General features: G+C 33.7%; 1 protein-coding gene across 1 annotated transcript; it reads left to right on the plus strand.

The window, feature by feature from the left end:
* The first annotated feature begins 689 nt into the window (after nt 1–689).
* dhx16 (DEAH (Asp-Glu-Ala-His) box polypeptide 16) lies at nt 690–23,190 on the plus strand. The gene is made up of 21 exons (XM_073817289.1): nt 690–760; nt 1,576–1,778; nt 1,859–2,097; nt 3,376–3,544; nt 3,651–3,707; nt 3,804–4,058; nt 4,150–4,389; nt 4,646–4,834; nt 5,405–5,515; nt 6,207–6,322; nt 6,458–6,668; nt 8,077–8,175; nt 9,252–9,404; nt 9,660–9,800; nt 11,798–11,960; nt 14,648–14,766; nt 14,996–15,063; nt 15,155–15,317; nt 18,335–18,496; nt 19,240–19,413; nt 22,861–23,190. Exons 2-21 carry the CDS (start codon nt 1,581–1,583, stop codon nt 22,987–22,989), a joined length of 3,156 nt encoding a protein of 1,051 aa, XP_073673390.1. The 5' UTR covers nt 690–760; nt 1,576–1,580; the 3' UTR covers nt 22,990–23,190.
* The last annotated feature ends 634 nt before the right edge of the window (nt 23,191–23,824 follow it).

Consider the following 23,824-nt stretch of genomic DNA (forward strand, 5'->3'; position numbering starts at 1 on the left):
ACAACAGTTTGTAACTTTTTGAGCACTATACAGCTATTTTTGAAAGATACTCGTCAGTGGTTAGACTAAAATACTTCGTTTAAAAAAAAATGTATTAAGCATTCTTTACAAAATATACATAAAAAAATCTTAAACTAAATCTTAAATGAATTATGTCATATTTAGGCATAACATAGCGCATTCGTTTTAATACGAAATGCTTTGACACGTCCGCCGGAAAATATAACTATTCATATTGTCAGCAGGCATAACACATCTGGTGGGTTTAACGCTTTAAATCCGGACTTATATTTTGACAGGAATTAAATATCAGGGTTAATTGGAAACCGTTCTACAATAAAATATGCAAACATTACAGTCTATTGTCTCCAAACATTGATGCTTTAATTAAATTCAAGCCAGTAATGCCTATCTAATCTAGTCTTTTTATCTAATAATCACAAACAAACAACAATTCCGACATGCGCTGAGTAAAGGATCATGTACCACGTGACCATCGTCGGTTTCACTGACGAGCCTGGTAATATATATATTTTTTTTTTTTCACGAGAATGATTCAAATCCACCATAGCAGAACGGTCAGTGACAGCTACATAATTTCCCAATAGTTACAAGTCTGGCTTATTTTGTGTCTATTTCTAGACTGCGTCTGAACGTTATACTCAGACTTTTATTTTGACAGGTCACGCTCAGAACGTAGTGACCCGGAAGTGGCGTTGATGTTTTCATAGAAGAAAGCGTGTGGAGACGCTACACTAACGTAAGTCTGAAGTTTCTTATTACGTTTGATAAGAGTCGTGTTTGTGTTGTTTATGTGCATAAAACACAAATGTGGCTGTACACGGTGCGGTTGATTTCATGGGCATAAATCGTCTAAGTACATCAATAAATGAAAAGAAGTAAGCGTTCGCTGTTGACGACCTGCTGTTGATTTCCTTGCTTTGTATCGAGGTAAAACTGTCTTTTTTTCTTGTACTCATAATTTTTATTTGAAATAATATTTGACGACTGACTTTGATAAAATATTACATTTAATTTTAAAAATCACCCACAGTCGTAAGGGAGCTGCCTCATTTCATGCGCTTATATTCCTGTGTTATATGTGGTTATTCACATTATATTATGGTGAAACCTTATTGATACAGTCTTGTGTAAAACTATATGTGATCCTGGACCACAAACCCAGTCTTAAGTAGCACGGGTATATTTGTAGCAACAGCCAAAAATACATTGTATGGGTCAAAATTATTGATTTTTCTTTTATGCCAAAAATCATTAGGATATTAAGTAAAGCTCTATGTAGATATTTTGTAAATTTCCTTCCGTAAATATATTAAAACTTATTTTTTTCATTAGTAATATTCATTGCTAATTACTTCATTTTCTCAATATTTAGATTTTTTTGCACCCTCATGTTCCAGATTTTCAAATAGTCATATCTCGGCCAAATATTGTCCAATTCTAACTAACCATACATCAGTGGAAAGCTTATTTATTCGGTTAATGTATAAATCTAAATTGCAAAGAAATTGACTGTTGTTCTGGGTCACATATTCTGTTTGTTCTTGTGCACAGTCACAATGGCCAATCTGGAACAGTGGGTTAGTGACCAGCTCCATGACATCCTGGGTTTGAGTGACCGATATGTGGCCCAGTTCATGATCGGTCTGGTGCGGAAGTCTTCTGGACCTCAGGACTTTGTGGATCGGCTTCAGCAAACCGGAACCATTGATATTGATCAAAGAATAACAGCATTTGCACATGAGCTCTACGACAAAGTAAATCTTTTTACTCGGTATGTTTAATGCAATTCATAAGTCAAGATATACGTTTACATATTTGTATATTGACCCTCCAGGCTCCCAAAAAACATGTGGCTGAAAAACCTGCCCGGGCGGTGGAACGGCATGTTATGGAAATGGAGAGAAAGAACAGAACCTACACTCTTCTGGAGGACAGTGAGAGTGATGGAGAGACGGTAAAAGAAAAAGGAAAAGAGAAGAAAAGCAAAGATCGGGACAAAGGAAAGAAGAGAAAACACCTCAGACAGAAACGAGACGAGAGTCCATCGTCCGGTGAAGATGATGGGGAAAAAAGGTGATTTTGTTACGCTTACATTACTTAAACATCTTTTAGATGCTGTGGACCCCCAAAAATGAAGATCCTCTTGTGACGAACCCCAATCTAAAATTTCAAAGCCGTGTCTAAAGAATTTATACTGTAAAAAAAATATTCTAATGCATATATGTCAAAATGCTTGGAATATACACCACTATTCTAAAGTTTGGGACCATTAAGATTTGTAATGTTTTTAAACTCAATCAAGGCTGCATTTATTTGATCAAAAATACATAAAACAACAGTAATATTGTAAAATATTATTACAATTAAAAAAAAAGTCTATTTTAATACTCTTTAAAATATAATTTGTTATTTTCATGCAAAGCTGAATTTTCATCAGCCACTTCACGGTCACATGATCCTTCAGAAATCATTCTAATATCATCAATGTGGGAAACTGCTGTGCTGCTTAATATGTTTTTAGGAACCTGTGATTTGTTTTATATCAGGATTCTTTGGTTAATAAAACATTAAAAAGAACAGCATTTATTAAAATAGATTTTTTTTAACAATATAAGTCTTTACTATCAGTTTTTATCAATTTAACACATCCTTGCTGAATAAAAGTATTAATTAAAAAAAAAAAGTACTGACCTTAAACTTTTAAATGGATTTAAATGGTGTATATTGTTACGAAGGATTTGTATTTTGAATAAATGCTGTTCTTTTTAACTGTTTAATTATCAAAGTATCCTGAAAAAAAAAAGCATCACAGGTTCCAAAAAAATATCAAACAGCAAAAACAGTTTCAACATTGATAATAAATCAGCCTATTAGAATGATTTCTGTTCAGACTGGAGTAATGACTGCTGAAAATTCAGATTTGATCACAGGAATAAATTATATTTTAAATATTATTCAAATTAATAAAATAAAAATTAAATTTATCAATTTTGCTGGTATTTTCTGTATTTTTAATTTTATAAATGCAACCTTGATGAGTGTTAGGGAATAAGAAAATAAAAAAATTAAAATCGTACAGATCCCAAACTGTTGAATGGCAGTGTATTTAGTTTTTAATAAGTAATTTAGTAGAAACTTCTTATAGTTCTGTACCATTCGATGCATGTTAAGTGTTTATGTTTTTTTTTTTTTTTGCTTACTTGTTTACCTGGACCCCAGTTTGAAAAGCTAAAACATTTTCAATCATATATTTCAAACTTGGCTCATTCAATCAGAAAGTGACAGCTATCCATTTTACAATTGTGCTTTTGTTCTAAATAGTTTCTCTTGTTTTTTTCCTGACTCTTTCAGCACTAAAGTCACGGACGAACCTAAAAAAGCTGCTGAAGAGGAGGAAGAATGGGAGAAAGAAGAGAGAGAGCGACTTCAAGATCTGGAGGAGAGGGATGCATTTGCTGAACGAATGAAACAGAAAGACAAAGACAAGACAAGACACATACTTGAGAGAAATGACAAAAAGGTAATCTTGCTACAACAAAATAAAATCTGCTAGTTTCTTAATGGATACTAGCATGATATGGGAAAATATGAGGGTTAACGATCTGCGTTGTCTGTTTTCATCAAAGGCTTATGAGGAAGCTCAGAAAAGACTCAAAATGGCTGAAGAGGATCAAAAGAAAATGGTAAGAAAGAATGTTCTGTTGTTAATTGGAAATTTGATCATGTAAACATGTTGAAGCAGCAGTAATGTCTTTTAAAATTCATTGTGGTCTCTTCAGCTTCCAGAGTTAAGGAAACAGTCACGTTGGCAGTATCTGACCAAAAGAGAGGAGGAGAAGATTGATGACCTCGAGGCTGAAATTAGGGATGAGGAATACCTCTTCTCCACTCAGAACCTCACAGATCGGGAAAGGAAAGAGCTAGAGTACAAGCGGCAGGTCAGAGACCTGGCCCGAGACTACAAGAAAGCAGGAGCGAAAGAAAAAGAGGAGAGAAAGAACAGATACTACATGCCAGAGGAGATAAGAAGCAAAGTGGGTCTAAGAGATGAGCTGCAGTTTTAATTCAAAATGGTAGTGCTTTGTTTATGGTATGCTTAATTGTTTTTCTACCCTTCTTTTTCAGTCCATTCCTCAAAAAGACATGGACCTGGAGTTTGAAGAGACTCCTAGAGAGGGAGGTGGGGAGCAGGGCCGCTGGGAGGAGGCGAGAGTGGCCACCGCCACCCTGCAGTTTGGGGCCAAAGCAGAGCGGGAACGCCGGAAAAAAGAGGAGGAGGACAAGTACCAGCTCATTTTAGAGGAAGAGGAGATGATCAACTTTGTCAGCACGGCCATTACTATGAAAGGAACACTGTCAGAAAAGGTTAACATCACTGAATGTTTAATATACTCACCCCTATGTCATCCAAAATGTCCATGTCTTTCTTTCTTCAGTTGAAAAAAAATAAGGTTTTTGAAAAAAAAAAAATTCAGGATTTTTCCTGGGGATCAGCAGGTTGACGGTCCAAATTGCAGTTTCAATGCAGCTTCATAAGACTCTATGATTAAATGAGCATTTGTGACTAAAAAGTATATGAATTTGTTTTCTTTTTTTTTTTGTATCTTCTTATTTTCTTCAGGAAAGTGAACCTGAGTTATCTCAGGCTGAGAAGCAGAAGCAATCCATCCAGGAAGTGAGACGCAGCCTTCCCATCTTTCCTTACAGAGAAGATCTTCTCGCTGCCATCAGGGAACACCAGATCTTGGTCATAGAGGGTGAAACCGGATCCGGCAAGACCACACAGATCCCTCAGTACCTCCTGGAAGATGTACGAACTTATTATAAAACATTTATTAGCAAACAGCTTTGGGATTTTTGTGGATCCAATAGAGGTTTACATGTGCATTTCTACAAATAGGAATATATCAGGAACATAAAGGACATCTTTTTTTGAAGATGGTGTTTAGTGGGGTTTGGTGCCATAGGAAGATGTGTGTACATTAGTACTTCACATCAGCTATGTTTCCATTTGTGCTTTAAAAGAATGGCACAGTAATATATGTGACCTAGGACCACAAAACCAGTGATAGGGGTAATTTTGTTGAAATTGAGAGTTACACATCATCTAAAAACTTAATAAATAGCTTTCTATTGATGTATAGTTTGTTAGGATAGGACAATATTTGGCTGAGGTGGAACTATTTGAAAATCTAGAATCTGAGGGTGCATATTACTAATGACAAATTAAGTTTTTATATATTTATGGAAGGAAATTTGCAAAATATCTTCATCTTTACTTAATATCCAAACCCGTGCTACTTAAGGTTTTGTGGTCCGGGGTCACATGATATACTGAGACCTGAAAGTTGCATTCACTAATTGTTTTGTCTTTTATCAGGGTTATTCTGAAGGAGGAATGAAGATTGGCTGCACTCAACCTCGAAGAGTGGCTGCCATGTCTGTATCAGCCAGAGTCGCACAAGAAATGAGTGTCAAACTAGGAAATGAGGTCATTATCCATCTGCTTACTAAATGTGTGATTTTTAGATATGATTAATCCTCAGATTTGCCACTGTGTTTGTGTACATAGTACAGTCAAACCAAAATTTATTCAGACACCTTCAGCATTTTTCACATTATCAGTTTATTTGCTATAGTTTAGAAAGAAGAACTCAAGAGTTAAACTGTGTCAGAACAAATTCATCTCGATAATGTTCAATAACTTCGATAGAAAGGTATGTAATAGATTGCAATCAACCAAAAATTCATACTGTTAGTATGACAATATTTACACAACTGTCAATACTTTGTTGACCAATGACCAAGCAATGCTTAATTTTGTTTAGTCTGTGGTGTAAAAGGGTCACATTAACAATTAAAGGAAACTCTTAAGCAAAACATGGTCAGGTTAAAGTGTCTTAATAATTTTTGGTCCCAAATGTTTATCAGTTTTACTGGTAGTCCACTATATGAATAATTTGGGGGTTTAATATGTCACGTTTTACTTTATTTTGCTATTCTCACTTACATAAGTGGATTATAGTGTCCTGCACCCACTAGCAAAAATTATATCTGGTGTCTGACTAATTTTTGATTTGACTGTAAAAGAAGTTAAAGTATTTCCATTTGAGTATTGCGTTTTTTTATATGTGCCAAAATTGTAGGTTTTTTGATCATCTATATTGTCATAATTTCCACAGGTGGGCTACAGCATCCGTTTTGAAGACTGTACGTCAGAACGCACCATCTTGAAGTACATGACTGATGGCATGTTGCTCAGAGAGTTTCTTACAGAGCCTGACCTCGCCAGCTATAGGTAAAAACGGACCTTATAAAATTAATATTTTAATTATGTAAAGTAAGGAACTTACAGAATGAACATTTTTGACAGTTTACAATATCACTTTCATTATTGCTTTCTCTTTTTAACCGAGCATTTTTCTGTGTTCAGTGTGGTCATCATCGATGAGGCCCACGAGCGAACGTTACACACAGACATTCTCTTCGGTCTAATTAAAGACATTGCACGTTTCCGCCCTGATCTGAAAGTTCTGGTGGCCAGTGCCACTCTAGACACGGAGCGTTTCTCCTGCTTCTTTGATGATGCACCCGTATTTAGGATTCCAGGTCGTAGGTTTCCCGTGGACATCTACTACACAAAGGTAATCGACCGTGATTAAAGCACAAGACATTCAGTTTGGCATGCAATGGCAAATATTAGGGGTGTAACATTATTAACAAAAAATAACGGTTCAGTACATGCTTCAGGTTTGATATTACGATTCAGCATTTTCAGTACAGAACAGGGAAAAACTAAACACAAAATTGCTTATTTTTTCTTTTTTTTTTATTAAAATAGGGTTTACTGAACAAATTGTGGCTCTTTCTTTAAACAAATTAAAGCTAATAGTATCTCAGCTAATGCTGTTAACTATATAGGATACCCTATTAATTGCTCAGTACTATACTATTAAAGGTTACAATTAACAACAGAGCAAAAGCTCATATGTGTGTACACTAGTTGGGATAAGTAAGATTTTTAATGTTTATTTTTAAGAAGTTTGTTATGCTCATCAAGGCTGTATCTATTTTAATAAAAATGCGAAAGAATTTAATTTTGTGAAATAATATTGCAATTTAAAATTTTCTATTTTAATATACTTTAAAATATAATTTATTCCTGTGAAACAACGCTGAATTTTCAGCATCATTACTTCAGTCTTCAGTGTCATCCTTTAGAAATTATTCTTATATGCTCATTTATTATCAATGTTAGAAACAGTTGTGCTGCTTAATATTTTTTTTGTGATACTTTTTTCAGGATTCTTTGATAAACAAAAAGTTAAAAAGAACAGTGTTTATTCAAAATAGATTTTTTTTGTTACAATATACACTACTATTCAATGTTTTCTTTTTCTTTTTTTTTTTAAAGAAATGAATGCTTTTATTCAGCAAGGATGTGTTAAATTGCTAAAAAGAGATAGTAAGCACTTACATTGTTTGAAAAGATTTCTGTTTTGAATAAATGCTGTTCTTTTTAACTTTTTATTCATCAAAGAATCAAAGAAAAAAGTTTCACAGGTCCCCAAAACATTTTAAGCAGTACAACAGTTTCAACACTGATAATAAATCAGCATATTAGAATGATTTTTGAAGGATCGTGTGACACTGAAGACTAGAGTAATGACTGATGAAAATTTAGCGCTGCGTCACAGAAATAAATTATATTTACTGTGTTTTAAAATAGGAAACCAATATTAGAAATTGCAATAATATGTCACAATATTACTGTTTTTTTCCTGTATTTACAATCCAATAAATACAGCCTTGATTGAAAAGAGACTTATTTTTTTAGTTCCTAGTGTTGTATTAATTTATTTAGACTGAATAGTATATAATTTAAATATAAGCCATTTATTAGGTATTCATCATAACATGGAAATAATTATCACCTTATCAGCTGGACTTTCTCAGACATGGTTTAAAAATCGATTTAAGTGATTTTTCAGATCGACTTTTGCATTCATTTATACATTGCGTATTGTTAATAGAATTTGTCTTTTGTTTCAGGCTCCAGAGGCCGACTACCTGGAAGCATGTGTCGTGTCAGTGCTACAGATCCATGTCACTCAGCCAGTGGGAGACGTACTGGTCTTCCTCACAGGACAGGTGAGTCCTTGGCACTTGGCACAGTCTGTTTATAGTTCATATTTCCCTTGTGGGCGGACATGAGCCGTATCTATCAAAACATACATCTATTAAGGGTAGCTGTGTTGTGTCTGAGACACAACGTCGCAGTTAAAAGTTTTTCCCATACGTTCCCTTTGACACAGTCACCTCTGGCTACTTGATTATAACATGCATTTTCTATGAAGTAGCTTTGAAAATCTATGTATTGTGATGAGCTCTATACAAAAAAACATCAAATTAAAATATGAAAAGTAGCTGATTATTTTATTATTATACATATTTACATTTTTAGATGTATATTTGATTATATATTTATTATATTGGTGCTGAAGTGCTACTAACAAACATGTTAAATGCATAGAAGCTATTTAAGGGGGTCATTTAATTTTTGAACTATAATGTATAGGACAATTTTGCCCGAGATACAACTATTTGAACATCTGGAATCTGATGGTGCAAAAAAAATCAAAATATTGAGAAAATCGCCTTTAAAGTTGTCTAAATGAAGTTCTTAGCAATGCATATTACTAATCAAAAATTAAGTTTTGATATATTTACTTAAGGAAATTTATCAAAATATATAATTTATCATAAGATATTTATAAAATATCTTCATGGAACATGATCTTTACTTAAAATCCTAATGATTGTTGGCATACAAGAAAAATTGATCATTTTGACCCCTAAAATGTATTGTTAGCTATTACTAGAAATATACCATGCTACTGGTTTCAACAGAATCACATATATTATGATATGATTTTATAATGGATACATTTATTGGCTGAAATGAGTCAGGATACATACATTTACACTTAATACAAGCTTGTCACGCTGCATCCCTTTCCTGTCTATTTCCACTGTTTATCGATACAGGCATAAAGTTAAATATTAAAGCACTTTGCTTGTTGAAATGGGAAAGCCGTGATGACCCAGAAAGATTTATTGTTCTGGTATTTGTGTATGATGTATATGAGGACAGTTTGGATCATCAATAGTGTAGATGAGATTTATATTGGTAATATTGATGTTTACTATGTCCTCTGGTGTTGCAGGAGGAGATCGAGGCATGCTGTGAACTTCTGCAGGAGAGATGTAGGAGACTAGGCTCAAAGATATCTGAACTTCTTGTTCTGCCTATTTATGCCAACTTGCCCTCAGACATGCAGGCAAAAATCTTTAATCCCACTCCACCTGGAGCACGCAAGGTAAGAACGCCGTACCCTTCGTCGTCCAGCAGGGGGAAGCATGTCTGTTGAAATCTGTGGGAGATGACATGTATTTACTTGCAAATGTATTCTTAGCTGAGGCTTTTATCATAATTCAAAACAAACAGACCGATGCAAATTTGTATGCAAATGTTTTTTCTTGCGAAGCTTTGTTTTGTTGATTATCTTGATAAATATGCTAAACTCGGAATATGAATTTCTTTGTTAACTGTTTTTGGGATTTTTGCGTGTCAGGTTGTGGTGGCCACAAATATCGCAGAGACGTCTCTCACCATCGACGGCATCATCTATGTGATCGATCCAGGTTTCTGCAAACAAAAGAGCTACAATGCAAGAACAGGAATGGAATCTCTCATCGTCACTCCCTGTTCACGAGTAAGAGAAGCTTCTAGCAACAACATTGAGCTATAAATTGTGAAGTGGACCCAAAAGCGATTAGACAAGTCCTACTTAAAGATTTAAAAATAATTTAAGCATGCAACGAAATTAATTCTAAAAAATTATTGTAAATAGCAACAGCAACAATAATTATTTGCATTTGTGATTTATTAGTAAGTTATAAGTACTGGATAATTGTTATAAAATACAACAAGTTATTTTGTATTTATTAGTAGTAGAAGTATTAATCATCTATAATATTCATGCATTATTATATTATAATATTGTATATTGCAATAAAACAATTAATTTAATACATTAAAACGTTTTGATTTATTAGTAGCAGTATTAGTACTATTAATCATTATTCATAATAAAAAATTATCATTAAAAAACATAGCACTGTATATTCTGATAATATAGTTCATAATTATATATAACAATATATAACAATAAACGTTACTATTTAGTATCATAATTAACGCATGACATAATAAATAAAATATTATTTTGATTATTATTATTAGTAGTAGTAGTAGTAATATAATCATTATTTGTAATATTCGTAATGAAATGTAACAATATTATAATATAGCACTATATATTATAAGAATAAATTATAAAAGTTAATAATTTTATATAGCAATATATAACAATAAACCTTACTATTCAGTATCATAACACATTAATACATAAATAATATTAATAATTAATATATTATTATTATTATAGTAGTATTAATCATTATCTATAATCATAATAAAATTCATTAGAATATAATATCATTATATAGAAATATATAACAATAAACATCACTATTCAGTATCATAATTATTACATTAATAATATTAATAAATACAATATTAATAGTACTGTATAGCACTATATATTATGATAATAAAGTGAATAATTTATAGCATTATGTAACAACAATAAACATTACTATTTAGTATCATAATTAATACATTAATAATATTAACCAAAGGAATTTTATTAGTAGTAGTAGTAGTATTGGCAGTAGTAGTATTAATCATTATATTATTCATAATAAAATAATATCATGACATATTATAATATCACTATATATTATAATAATATACTTAATTATATTTAGCTTTATGTAAAAACAATAAACATTACTATTTAGTGTCATAATACATTAATAAATGAATAATATTAATAAATAAAATATTATTTGGTTATTATTAGCAGTAGTAGTAGTATTAATCATTATCTATAATATTCATAATAAAGTAACATTATTATAATGTAATATCCATATATACTATAATAGTATAGTTAATAATAATAAAAAAGTCACTATATATTATAGTAATATAGTTACTAATTTATATATAGCAATGTATAACAACAAAAGTTATCATTCATAATTAACAATCTTAATACGAACATATTTTTATTAATATTATCTATATTATTATTATATATTTTAATATCACTATATTATAACAGCAAAGAAAATAAATTTTCAGTATAATAATGAATTAAATTAATAATTTAAACATATAAATAATATTGGGAATAATAAGAAGAGCTTTATTTATTACAAATTAATATTTAATTTAATGTTATGTTATTCTGTGATATGAGTCTGAATATGGGGAAAGTGTTTATAGAGACAGGAAGTGGTTATTATAAATCAGTCATTAAATTTTAATAAAAATTTGGGATTTATTTATTTATTTGTCAGGAACAAATGATTATGCTTTTTTAGTTAATAAATTAAAAATATTAATTCTATTCTTTTTCTTTTTTTTTTAAATATTAATAATTACATATTTTGCTCTGTATACATTACTGAATGAGGCAGTTAAGCTGTTTTTTTCAATGTAGCTATTTATTTTATCATTATTGCTGATTGTTGTTTTCTTTTTTCTTTGTGTTTAACAAAATTTTAAAACTATAAATAATAAAAAAAAAAAAAAATTCATGTATTGAAGCAGTGACTAATAATGTGTTTTATTATCATGCAGGCCTCAGCCAATCAGAGAGCAGGTCGTGCAGGAAGAGTGGCTGCTGGGAAATGTTTTAGGCTGTACACCGCCTGGGCCTTTAAACACGAGATGGAGGAGACCACCGTCCCCGAGATCCAGAGAACAAACCTGGGCAATGTGGTTCTGCTGCTCAAAAGTCTCGGTAAGAATGAATGAATGAATCAGTTTTTCTTCATAACGTCACCATGACAAATCCACATGCCAGTCATTAGCATGATCAGTTGAATATACTAAAGAATCCATTGGGCTATTTCTGGTTAAGCCAGTAGAGATAGCTGAATTTAATATTTAGACACTTAAGCAACACTTAAAAATGTGCAAATGCCATTGCATTTGATACAAAATATCAAAGCAAGAGGCATAAAATGAACACCTAAGAAAAAATTAAAAAAAAAAATTAAAAAATTAAGAATTTAGTTATTAAATGGTTTTTTGGTCTTACTATGTTACAGAGCTCTATCATTTATATTATTCACTACCAGTCAAAAGTTTTTGAACAGTAAGATGTATGTTTTATAAAGACATCTTTTCTGTTCACTAAGCCTGGGATCTTATGTGATCCCAAGTACAGCTAAAACCGTAAAATTGTGAAATAATTTTATTATTTAAAATAACTGTATTCTGTTTGAATAAATTTTTAAAATGTACTTTATTCATGTGATCAACGCTGAATTTCGTAAATCTTGGTAGTGTACAGTTGTGGCCAAAAGTTTTGAGAATGACACAAATATTAGTTTTCACAAAGTTTGCTGCTCAACTGTTTTTAGATCTTTGTTTCAGTTGTTTCTGTGATGTACTGAAATATAATTACAAGCACTTCATACGTTTCAAAGGCTTTTATCGATAATTACATGACATTTATGCAAAGAGTCAGTATTTGCAGCGTTGGCCCTTCTTTTTCAGGACCTCTGCAATTCGACTGGGCATGCTCTCAATCAACTTCTGGGCCAAATCCTGACTGATAGCAACCCATTCTTTCATAATCACTTCTTGGAGTTTGTCAGAATTAGTGGGTTTTTGTTTGTCCACCCGCCTCTTGAGGATTGACCACAAGTTCTCAATGCGATTAAGATCTGGGGAGTTTCCAGGCCATGGACCCAAAATGTCAACGTTTTGATCCCCGAGCCACTTAGTTATCACTTTTGCCTTATGGCACGGTGCTCCATCGTGCTGGAAAATGCATTTTTCTTCACCAAACTGTTGTTGGATTGTTGGAAGAAGTTGCTGTTGGAGGGTGTTTTGGTACCATTCTTTATTCATGGCTGTGTTTTTGGGCAAAATTGTGAGTGAGCCCACTCCCTTGGATGAGAAGCAACCCCACACATGAATGGTCTCAGGATGCTTTACTGTTGGCATGACACAGGACTGATGGTAGCGCTCACCTTTTCTTCTCCAGACAAGCCTTTTTCCAGATGCCCCAAACAATCGGAAAGAGGCTTCATCGGAGAATATGACTTTGCCCCAGTCCTCAGCAGTCCATTCGCCATACTTTTTGCAGAAGATCAATCTGTCCCTGATGTTTTTTTTGGAGAGAAGTGGCTTCTTTGCTGCCCTTCTTGACACCAGGCCATCTTCCAAAAGTCTTGGCCTCACTGTGCGTGCAGATGCGCTCACACCTGCCTGCTGCCATTCCTGAGCAAGCTCTGCACTGGTGGCACTCCGATCCCGCAGCTGAATCCTCTTTAGGAGACGATCCTGGCGCTTGCTGGACTTTCTTGGACGCCCTGAAGCCTTCTTAACAAGAATTGAACCTCTTTCCTTGAAGTTCTTGATGATCCTATAAATTGTTGATTGAGGTGCAATCTTAGTAGCCACAATATTCTTGCCTGTGAAGCCATTTTTATGCAACGCAATGATGGCTGCACGCGTTTCTTTGCAGGTCACCATGGTTAACAATGGAAGAACAATGATTTCAAGCATCACCCTCCTTTTAACATGTCAAGTCTGCCATTCTAACCCAATCAGCCTGACATAATGATCTCCAGCCTTGTGCTCGTCAACATTCTCACCTGAGTTAACAAGACGATTACTGAAATGATCTCAGCAGGTCCTTTAATGACAGCAATGAAATGCAGTGGAAAGTTTTTCTCGGGATTAAGTTAATTTCCATGGCAAAGAAGGACTATGCAATTCATCCGATTACTCTTCATAACATTTGGAGTATATGCAAATTGCTATTATAAAAACTTAAGCAGCAACTTTTCCAATTTCCAATATTTATGTAATTCTCAAAACTTTTGGCCACGACTGTATACACCAGTAATGGCAATCTTTAGCAAACATTTGTTATAATTTAAAGCTTTCACTCTGCTGGTCCTAATTGTATTTGTCATACAAATATTTTAGTGTTCTTCAAGAATATTTGTGCCTTTTTGAGAGGAAGTCCAATGTTGTGTTGGCCTTACACTCAGTTCAACATTTCATTTGGACCTAATGTGGAAACCCTGATATTTTTTTCAGTATTTTTCGAGGAACAGAAAGGTCAAAAGAACATCTATGATAATGTCTTTACTGTCACTTTACTTAAATGCATCCTTGTTCTTCGAAATTAGTGCTGAGAAATTCTCTGAAAGACAATCAGACAATGTTAATTGTGGCTTAAGTGTCAAATACTTTTTAGACAATTCCACTAAGGTTTAAGTGTTGAGTGTCTTTGTAAATATATTTGTTATGACAAACTAATGCAGTTGTGGGGTGTGGTATTTGAAAACTGGAAAGTTAATGCATTCATAAATAGAGCTGGCACTTATTCACTCCCAATAATCAAACACAATATGTATTTTAATATGTGCTCAAGACCTAACGAGTTTTTCCCGATTTGTTCATCAGGCATAAATGACCTGATTCATTTTGACTTCATGGATCCTCCTCCTCACGAAACGCTGGTGTTGGCGCTGGAGCAGCTTTATGCCTTGGGCGCCCTTAACCACCTCGGTGAACTCACTAAGGTGCGAAAAATTAGACTATGATTATTCTACATTAGAATACTTTTGTTTTTTTAAAACCCCCATTAAGTTGTGTTCACAACACATTTAAAAGGAGGTTTGCAACAAAAAGCTGGGTGTCAATAAGGGTACTAGACCTGGCAATGAACTATAAATATCCCTTTTGGAAATATGCCAATATTTAACTATTTCGTCCATGGTTTTGACTTGCTTTGTTCTTCTTGCACTGTAGCTCGGCCGAAGGATGGCTGAACTTCCTGTGGACCCCATGCTGAGTAAAATGATTCTGGCTTCTGAACAGTGAGTCTTAATTGCAAAGAAACAATATTGAAACTATAATTTTCAAGCTTGTATGCATGTTTTAAACATTGTTCATTGGTCTGTCCTTCAGTTATAAGTGCTCTGAGGAGGTTCTGACCATCGCGGCCATGCTGTCAGTGAACAACTCCATCTTTTACCGGCCCAAAGACAAAGTGGTTCATGCCGACAACGCTCGGATGAACTTTGTGGTACCAGGAGGAGATCACATGGTGCTGCTCAATGTATATACACAGGTATGTTTATGTGTGCACTTAGAAATATCACCCAAAGCAGCCTGACATCTGAGGCTTTGTACACTTTTACAGCCTTGGTTGTGCTAACAAAAATGATTTGTTATTGTCAGAACAATCATCACATGTAGTGTGACTTCCTTATGGGAGATGGGCAGGAGTTGAATTGCTGAACAGGTTATTCAGGCCTATGTGGACGTGTTTATGTGTAGATGCTGTAGCAGGAAGTTCACGTCTGCTACAATTATAACTTTTGATGCTTTGTAAGAATGACTATTCAAACAGCAGAAACACTGGGTTGAAAACGACATTTCTGGCAGCATTTGGCATCTAAAATAAAGGATTTAGAAGATTTTATAGTTACTGAATTACAGAAGTTATAAAGCAAAAATGTATTCATCGTTCATTACAGTCATGCTTTCTCTGTATTGATCATGATTGTATTTGTACCATACAATATTATCATTTTGTAAAAATATTTCTACCTTTTTAACTCAAAGTCAAATGGCCTTGTAATCGCAAAGAAACGTTTTTCTTACATTTAATTCAACCTTTCAGCTGGACCCATTACGCATATTTTTTATAAAACATTGAATATTAGCGCTGGGTTTTGACACAAATTTAACAATTTGATTCAATTCTTATTCAAAAGCTTGTGATTCGATTTCCAATTTAATATAGATTATTTTGTATATATGTAATTTTACATAAATTTTACAAAACTGAGATGTATACATCATATGAAAGTTCGATAAATAAGCTTTCTTTTGATGTATGGTTTGTTAGGATAGGACAATATTTGGCCGAGATACGTCTATTTGAATATCTGGAATCTGAGGGTGCAAAAAAATCAAAATACTGAGAAAATCACCTTTAAAGTTGTCCGAATTAAGTTCTTAACAATGCATTTTACTAATCAAAAATTACATTTTGATATATTTACAGTAGGAATTTTACAAAAAATATTCATGGAACATGATCTTTTCCTAATGATTTTTGGCATAAAAGAAAAATCTAAAATTTTGACCCATGCAATGTATTTTTGACTATTGCTACAGATATACCCCAGCGACTTAAGACTGGTTTTGTGGTCCAAGGTCACATATAAGTACAATACATGCCAAATTTTGGAAGGAAAAAAATCTCAACTAATAGCTCAAAGTATATATAAGAACCATTTGAAACTACGTTACTATAGTATTGAAGGTTAAAACTTATTCATTTCTATACAAGTGCTTAAATTACCCTCAATTAAGCTTCACACATAAACATTGATAATGACAGTAAAAATTAAAATGAATATGTTATACGGTGCATATATTTAGCAAAATGCTCCTCTCTAGAGTTTTTCTAGCCGACTAACCAACAGTCACCAACAGTGTTGGTGTTACTATAAAAAGTAATGCATTAAAATACCGCTTTACTCCATAAAAAAGAAACTAATTGCATTACTTAGTTACTTCTTATGAAAAGTATTGCATTACGCTTTTTGTTATTTGGGCTGGACTTGCTTTTTTTTTTTTTTTTTTTAACAAAAAACTCAAGTTGTATTTTTGGCAACTCTAAACACCCTTTCACACCAAAAGTTAAATGAATAAGCCTCAGGGTGAAGGAAGTTTCTCTTTTTCTGAAACTCGCTTTCAATTTCTCTCAACACGGGGACAGGGGAGTTGCATTACGTATTTGAAAAAGTACCTCAGATATTTTGCTGTAAATTTAAAAGTAATGCTTTACTAGTTATTTAAAAAAAGTAATCTTATTACATAACTTTAATTCATTATCGTCAACAGTGGTCACGGAATGTTTTTTCTGAGGTAAATGTAAGGTTATATGACACATTTTTTACAAGTTATATTGACGTCTTTTCGCTGTTGAGGCTGTGATAGAGCGATTACATGTGACAGGATATGGATTTCAGCTAGTTGTACTCTTTTCTTTTATCGTACCTTTGGATGTTCATTCATGGTTTTTTTATTGTGTAACTGGTGTTAAAGAAGAGGAGACGATCAGTTCGCTTTGCTTGAACTGCATTTGTTTGAATACTGTAATAAAATGGGCAGAATTTGAAATCTGAGACTTTGTTTCATATAAAAAGTCACAAAGCTTATCATGATTTATTGGATAGGAGGTGTGCTACAATGTTCTGTTCATTAACTGAAAACAGGCTAGACCAGGAATAGACAACGTCGGTCCTGGAGTGCCGATGTCCTGCAGAGTTAACACACCTGAAAGAGGTGATGAAGGTTTTCAGGATTTCTAGGGCTACAGGCAGTTGAGGGTTTTTTTCAGGGTTGGAGCTAAACTCTGCAGGACATGTTGCCTATCCCTGGGCTAGACTAATCAATTCTTGGGATTTAAGAATCAATATTATTTTATAAAAATGAGAATCGATTAAAATTGAGAAATAGATCTTTATCTTTAATTGCACATTGTTACATGAACAAACCTAAAGTATAAATCACACTAATGGTCATAGTAGTTTGTTCCAAAGTCATTGAGTCAAAGTGATTGATTTTTCTTTTATGCCATAAATTATTAAGATATTAAGTGAAGATCATGTTCCATGAAGATATTTTGTACATTTCCTACTGTAAATATATCAAAACTTAATTTTTATTTAGTAATATGCATTGCTAAGAACTTCATCTGGACAACTTTAAATGCGGTTTTCTCAGTATTTAGATTTTTTTGCACTCTCAGATTCCAGATCTTCAAATAGTTGTATCCCAACCAAATATCCTATCCTAACAAACCATACATCAATGAAAAGCTTATTTTTCCAGATTTCAGATGGTGTATAAATCTCAATTTCTAAAAATTGACCCTTATGATTGGTTTTGTGGTCCAGGGTCACAAATTGGTTTTGAATTAGAGAAGAGAATGAGTCATTTGTTCATGAACGAGTCACTTATTTGTGCGTTGGACTTCACTGCTTGCACTGTTGTTGCGTGCACAAAGCAAAATTATTTTTGCCAGAAAAAGAAAATGTATTCAATAGTCTCTTTCCCCCCCTCTGTCAGTGGGTAGAGAGCGGTTACTCCACTCAATGGTGCTTTGAGAACTTCATCCAGTTTCGCTCCATGAAGAGAGCTCGAGATGTCCGTGATCAGCTGGAGGGGTTGATGGACAGGATTGAAGTGGAACTGTGCAGCTGTAGCGATGACACTGTGCCCATTCGCAAGGTGATTTCCTTATTCTCTCCTCACTTCCTTTCTCGCATTTCCTCCAGTGGTATTGTGTTTGTGCAGAAGCATGCCACTTTGCATGTGATTGTATCTTAACTTTATGAACCTGAGTTTAGCTTTATAGACCGAATTAAGTTTTAAGACACTTTTACTTGTGATCCTTACTGGCTAAAAACATTGAAGTGGAATTTGTGGCACAGTTTGAATTATTAACTATTAAGGTAAGTTGGTGTTTTTCTCATTAGGGCTTTTTTACATTGTGATTATAATATCGAGCAGGGCGCATTCAAACGGACTTAACGAAATTACCTGTCAAGAGTAAATATGCGTCTGTCATATGTTTGTTTTTCAGTACTTCCTGTACTGGGAGAGACTAGTGTCACTATGAATCATCAGTATTTTAAAGACAATGCGTTTTTTCACATCAGAGTATTTCAACAGACAGACTAACACAATACCTGAACACATACATGCTTGCTGACTTTGTGTTACTTCATTTTACCAGATGCTTTTGTGTATTTAAATGTGAATGCAGGTTAGGTGACTAGGCATCATTTGCGGTATGAATAACAATGCACAATTTCAGCCGCAATTAAATTGTTACAAAATTAAATCAATCACTGAATGCCACAATTGTTCGATCAAAGGCAGGTATTTTAAAGAGATGTGTAAGAAGAAATATGAATATATTATAGTACAGCTTTACTAGATCATGAACTAAATGTTCTATTTTCTTACAGGCGGTGACTGCGGGATATTTCTATAACACGGCACGCTTGAGTAAAGGGGGTTATAAAACAGTTAAACACCAGCAGACTGTTTATGTCCATCCCAACAGCTCACTCTTTGAGGAACAGCCACGTTGGATGATCTACCATGAGCTGGTCTTCACCACCAAAGAGTTCATGAGACAGGTATGGAGTTAGCTTTTTAGTTTGAGATCATTCATTTTATTGCATCCAAGCTTCATATTAAAGGGACCGTCCACCCCAAAAATTAAAATTCTGTCATTATTTGAGGGTTTGTACAAGGTGCTTAAAGTGCTTGAATTTGACTTTTTGAAATGTAAGGGCTGGAAACCCTTAAAATAGCAATATTCCTGAAGAGGTCCTTGAAAGTGCTTGAATTATTGAAAGACAATGGATCTATGAAATAAGTGTTTAATATTTTTAATAAGCACACATCGTTTTGCGCAAAATTCATGCAATTAAAAAACATACTTTTTTTTGTCATTTTCAGTTAATGTCATAACTATCGAGCTAAACCAGTATTAGTACTGATCTTGTTGTGTAAACATGGCTGAAGACGCAAAAAGAAGAACAGATGAACCAAATTAATTGAGTAATTTAAGCTGGAACCACTCTGATTGATTCAAACTCATTGATTACGTTTACATGGACACCAGTAATCTAATGAATGACCTTATTCTGAATAAGACAATAATATGATTAAGCTGTTTACATGAGTTGCTTTTAGAATATTCCTTTCATGTTCCCGTTTTACATGTTATAGTACATAGATCGATTAATGACACACATCATTACGTCCACACGAGACGCTATCAGTTCATCTTCGTTACAGACTTTTGGATGTTTCGGTTTTAATTTTACAAAAGCTTGAAGTGGCTCGGGACATATGCAACAAATTTTTTTATAATGTGTGAGTTAAAATTTGCTGCGGTCGCATTTGTGCGAGTGCATGCTGCGCTGCTCCAAAGCGTCTGATCCATACAGCGAGCCTTTCAGAGCCAGTCAGATTTTAGGAAAAAACACACGCAAGTACGGTCACCGAAAGCCAGTTTAGTTGTACTTTTTTTTGTTTGTTTTCATTTTGAAAACCCTCTTATCTTTGCCGTTTACCTTACATTACGCTATGGAGGCTTTCTTTTATTTTTTTATTAATTAATAGTGTTTGCGCGCCCTGTAATATTATTATATCTTATTAGTTTTTGTTAATAAATGCTATATAAGCTAGTTTTGTTTTATTGTTGTTGTACTGTTTAATTAAAAATATCAAATCCATTTTTTAGGAATTTGTTTTAATCTTAAAATTGATAGGTGTGGCCTTATATATGTAAGCAAAACCAAGATCATGAATTCGAAAGTAAAAGTGAAAAGCATCCTAAGACATTCCAATAGCGGAAATCCCGTTCACAAAATTAAAATCACAAATAACACTAATGAAAAAGAACGGGTTGAATGTTAACTACGTTACTATTTATCAGCAATGAGCATTGATTAATCCCATGTTGTAGCAAAAAATAAAAATGAAACCAAAGCATATGCACGTGCGACCAACTGAGAGCATTATGCCGCTTTCCAGGCAACACGTTACCTTTGTTTTTCCAAATTTCTACCCGTGAAAGTGCACTGGAAGGGCAGTCAAACCCACAAACTCCCAGTTCCGAGTTCTGACGTGACATAGCCCGCGAAACAACAATATCAGCCCCTACGGGTGCGGTGTTTAAGCAAGTGGCACATGGTGGAAAAATAGAGTTTAGGACAATAAAACGTTGAAATCAACTTATAATAATAAAAATATAAAAATAATACATGCACTTAGGCCATTTAGTTGTGGTTTGAAGTCATGATTTACCAGCTCAAAAACCTGCCTGGAACGCAGCATTAGTGTGTATCTTGTCGCAAAATGTGGCGAAAAGTCCTACACAAGGGGAATAGTGTGATTAAGGTGTGTACATGTCTTCCATAATGCGACTAAAATAGGAATACTCCACCTGTCTTAATTTGATTTGCGTTTACTCTGATTATGACTTTAGTCGGATTAAATTAATCAAAAATATCAGTTTACATGATTGCTTCTTAATCAGAGTATTGTCTTAATCGCGTTAAAATCGGAATATTGTTGTCCATGTAAAGGTACTCAATGACTTAAAAGCAATTCACAAGCAAAAACCCAGATCGAATTAAAAGAGCCATTCATTTTTGAATTTCGACTTAGCTTGTAATGATTTAAAAAACCATTGCATTGCAACATGACTGTTTCAAAGCGCTCCTGTCGGATCACGTATTGCAAATCATTTGATTCAGATTGTGCCTTCAAATCGCGTATCGCGAATCATTCGATTACGATCAGGACTTTGGAGCAGGTTCGTGAATCATTTGATTCAGGTCAGGACTTCAAGCCGCATATCACAAATAATTTAATTCAGATCGGGCCTTTAAATCGTGTATCGCAAATCATTTGATTCAGATCAGGACTTTGGAATGGGTTTGCAAATCATTTGACCTGATCAAATAGATCTGAACTTATTGCAAATCATTGATCTGATCTGAAACGATGGTTCACAGATCAGTATTCACATCGGGACTTTGGAGCGTGGATCACAAATCGTTTGATTTAGATTGTGACTTCAGGGAGGTTTTGCTAATTTTTTTTTTTTCTTAAACAGTAGAAAACATCAAACTCTGAGATCTCTGATTGAAGTCCTTGGAAAAAAAAAATAGCTCTTGAAAAGTCCTTGAAAGTCTTTAAATTTGATTTCACAGTCATCTGTACGAACTGTTACTTACTCAACCTCATATTGTTCCAAACATGTATATGTATTTCTTTTTTTTTTTTTGGAAAACAAGGATATTTCCCATTGACTTTCTTTATATGGACTAAAAAAGCTATGTAAGTCCATGGGACCCAAAAACTGTTTGGTTACCAACATTTTTCAAAATATCTTTGTATTCCACAGTAGAAAATTAAGTGTACAGGTTGAAATGCCATTTGGTTTATTAAATGATGACAGAAATGTCATTTCTAGGTGGATGTTTGAGGGATAGTTTATCTAAAATTGAACATCCTGTCATTAATTTCTCACCCTCATGTCGTTCCAAACCCGTAACGCCTTCATTCATCTTCGAAACACAAATAATTTTTTTAATTAAATCCGTTTTTTTTTTCTTTCTAATCCGTCACAGACAGCAACGCAACTACGACGTTCAAGGTTAAAAAAAAATCATAAAATTTTGTGCATAAAGTATTTTCGTAGCTTCATAACATGGTTGAACCACTGATGTCACATTGACTATTTTATTTTAACAATGTCCTTAATACCTTTCTGGGACTTAAATGTGGTAGTTGCGTTGCTGTCTATGATGGATTAGAAAGCTCTCAGATTTCATCAAAAATATCCTAATTTGCGTTCTGAAGATGAACAAAGGTCTTACAGGTTTGGAACGACCTGAGTGAGTAATTAATGACAGTTTTCAGTTTTGGATGTAAAAATCTAAATAGTAGTGGTTTGGCAACCACTGAAAATACCCTACAGTCCAGTTTTGCATTGGCAAGCATTTAATATTTCTTCCGAAAACATAAAAATATGCTTTATTCTAAACATTCTATCTGTCTTTCAGGTGATAGAGATTGAAAGTGGCTGGCTGTTGGAAGTGGCTCCTCATTATTACAAGAACAAAGAACTGGAGGACAGCAGCAGTAAGAAGATGCCCCGCAAACAAGGCAAAGCCCGTGAAGAGCTGGGCTGATCCTGAGATCAGATGAGCAAGAGACTCTTCCAGCCAATATTACTACACAGGAGATCTGTGAGAAATCCCGTCAGTGTTCAGCTGTTTTGTTTGGTAATTTGCTGATCTGTGTAAAGTATTTTGGAAACTCCCGATTTTTACGTTTCAGCCAAAGTTGTTTTCATGTGTTTGAATAAGGAAATATATTTTTGATTACAAGTATACACGTATTTTTCATTATTATTTAGATGTCGATCTGTGATATGACTCTGAAACTATTTAAAGAGGTAGGGCTGGATGTGGATCAAAATAAGGATGTTATCAAAGGTCAGGCTATTGTAGGTAATTAAGACAACAGTGTTTTTATAAATACACAGAGCGGATGTTTTCAGCAATATCTGTTATGCTAAACCTCCTGCGCCTCAGGTAATTGTCTAAAATACATGATGTTTAAGGAAGAGAACATAGAGGAAATTCTCATAACACAAAATAAGCATATTAATATGAATAAATAGACTGATGAAGGTAATGTTTAACGGTTGATAGCTCAATAGGACAGGATTGTGCTATAAAAATAATTTATTAATTCAGAAAGGTTAATGTGTTATCATAGACACACCCTGCAGTTTGTTAGAATATTCAACTGTGGATATACAGCTCTACAGTTTTTATTTAACTTGTGTGTGTTTACTATAGAAAAGCAAAAAGCATAATTCTTTCCTTTGAAAAGTTCAGATAGTTTAATATATAGCTAGCAGTCAATGATTGGTAGCTTCCAGTCTTTGGTGGTTTCCCCGTAAATCTCACAGATGAGTAGAAAGGATGGCCAAAATTAGCCATTAGTCAATGAGTAGCT

The sequence above is a fragment of the Garra rufa genome, chromosome 14, assembly GCF_049309525.1.
Source record: "Garra rufa chromosome 14, GarRuf1.0, whole genome shotgun sequence".
In the NCBI taxonomy this organism is placed as follows: domain Eukaryota; kingdom Metazoa; phylum Chordata; class Actinopteri; order Cypriniformes; family Cyprinidae; genus Garra; species Garra rufa.

Coding starts and splice junctions, on each gene's coding strand:
- dhx16 (XM_073817289.1), top strand. CDS start 1,581: ATGGCCAATCTGGAACAGTGGGTTAGTGACCAGCTCCATGACATCCTG. Junction 4,059..4,149: donor CAGAGGAGATAAGAAGCAAA/GTGGGTCTAAGA, acceptor CTTCTTTTTCAG/TCCATTCCTCAAAAAGACAT. Junction 9,801..11,797: donor TCGTCACTCCCTGTTCACGA/GTAAGAGAAGCT, acceptor ATTATCATGCAG/GCCTCAGCCAATCAGAGAGC.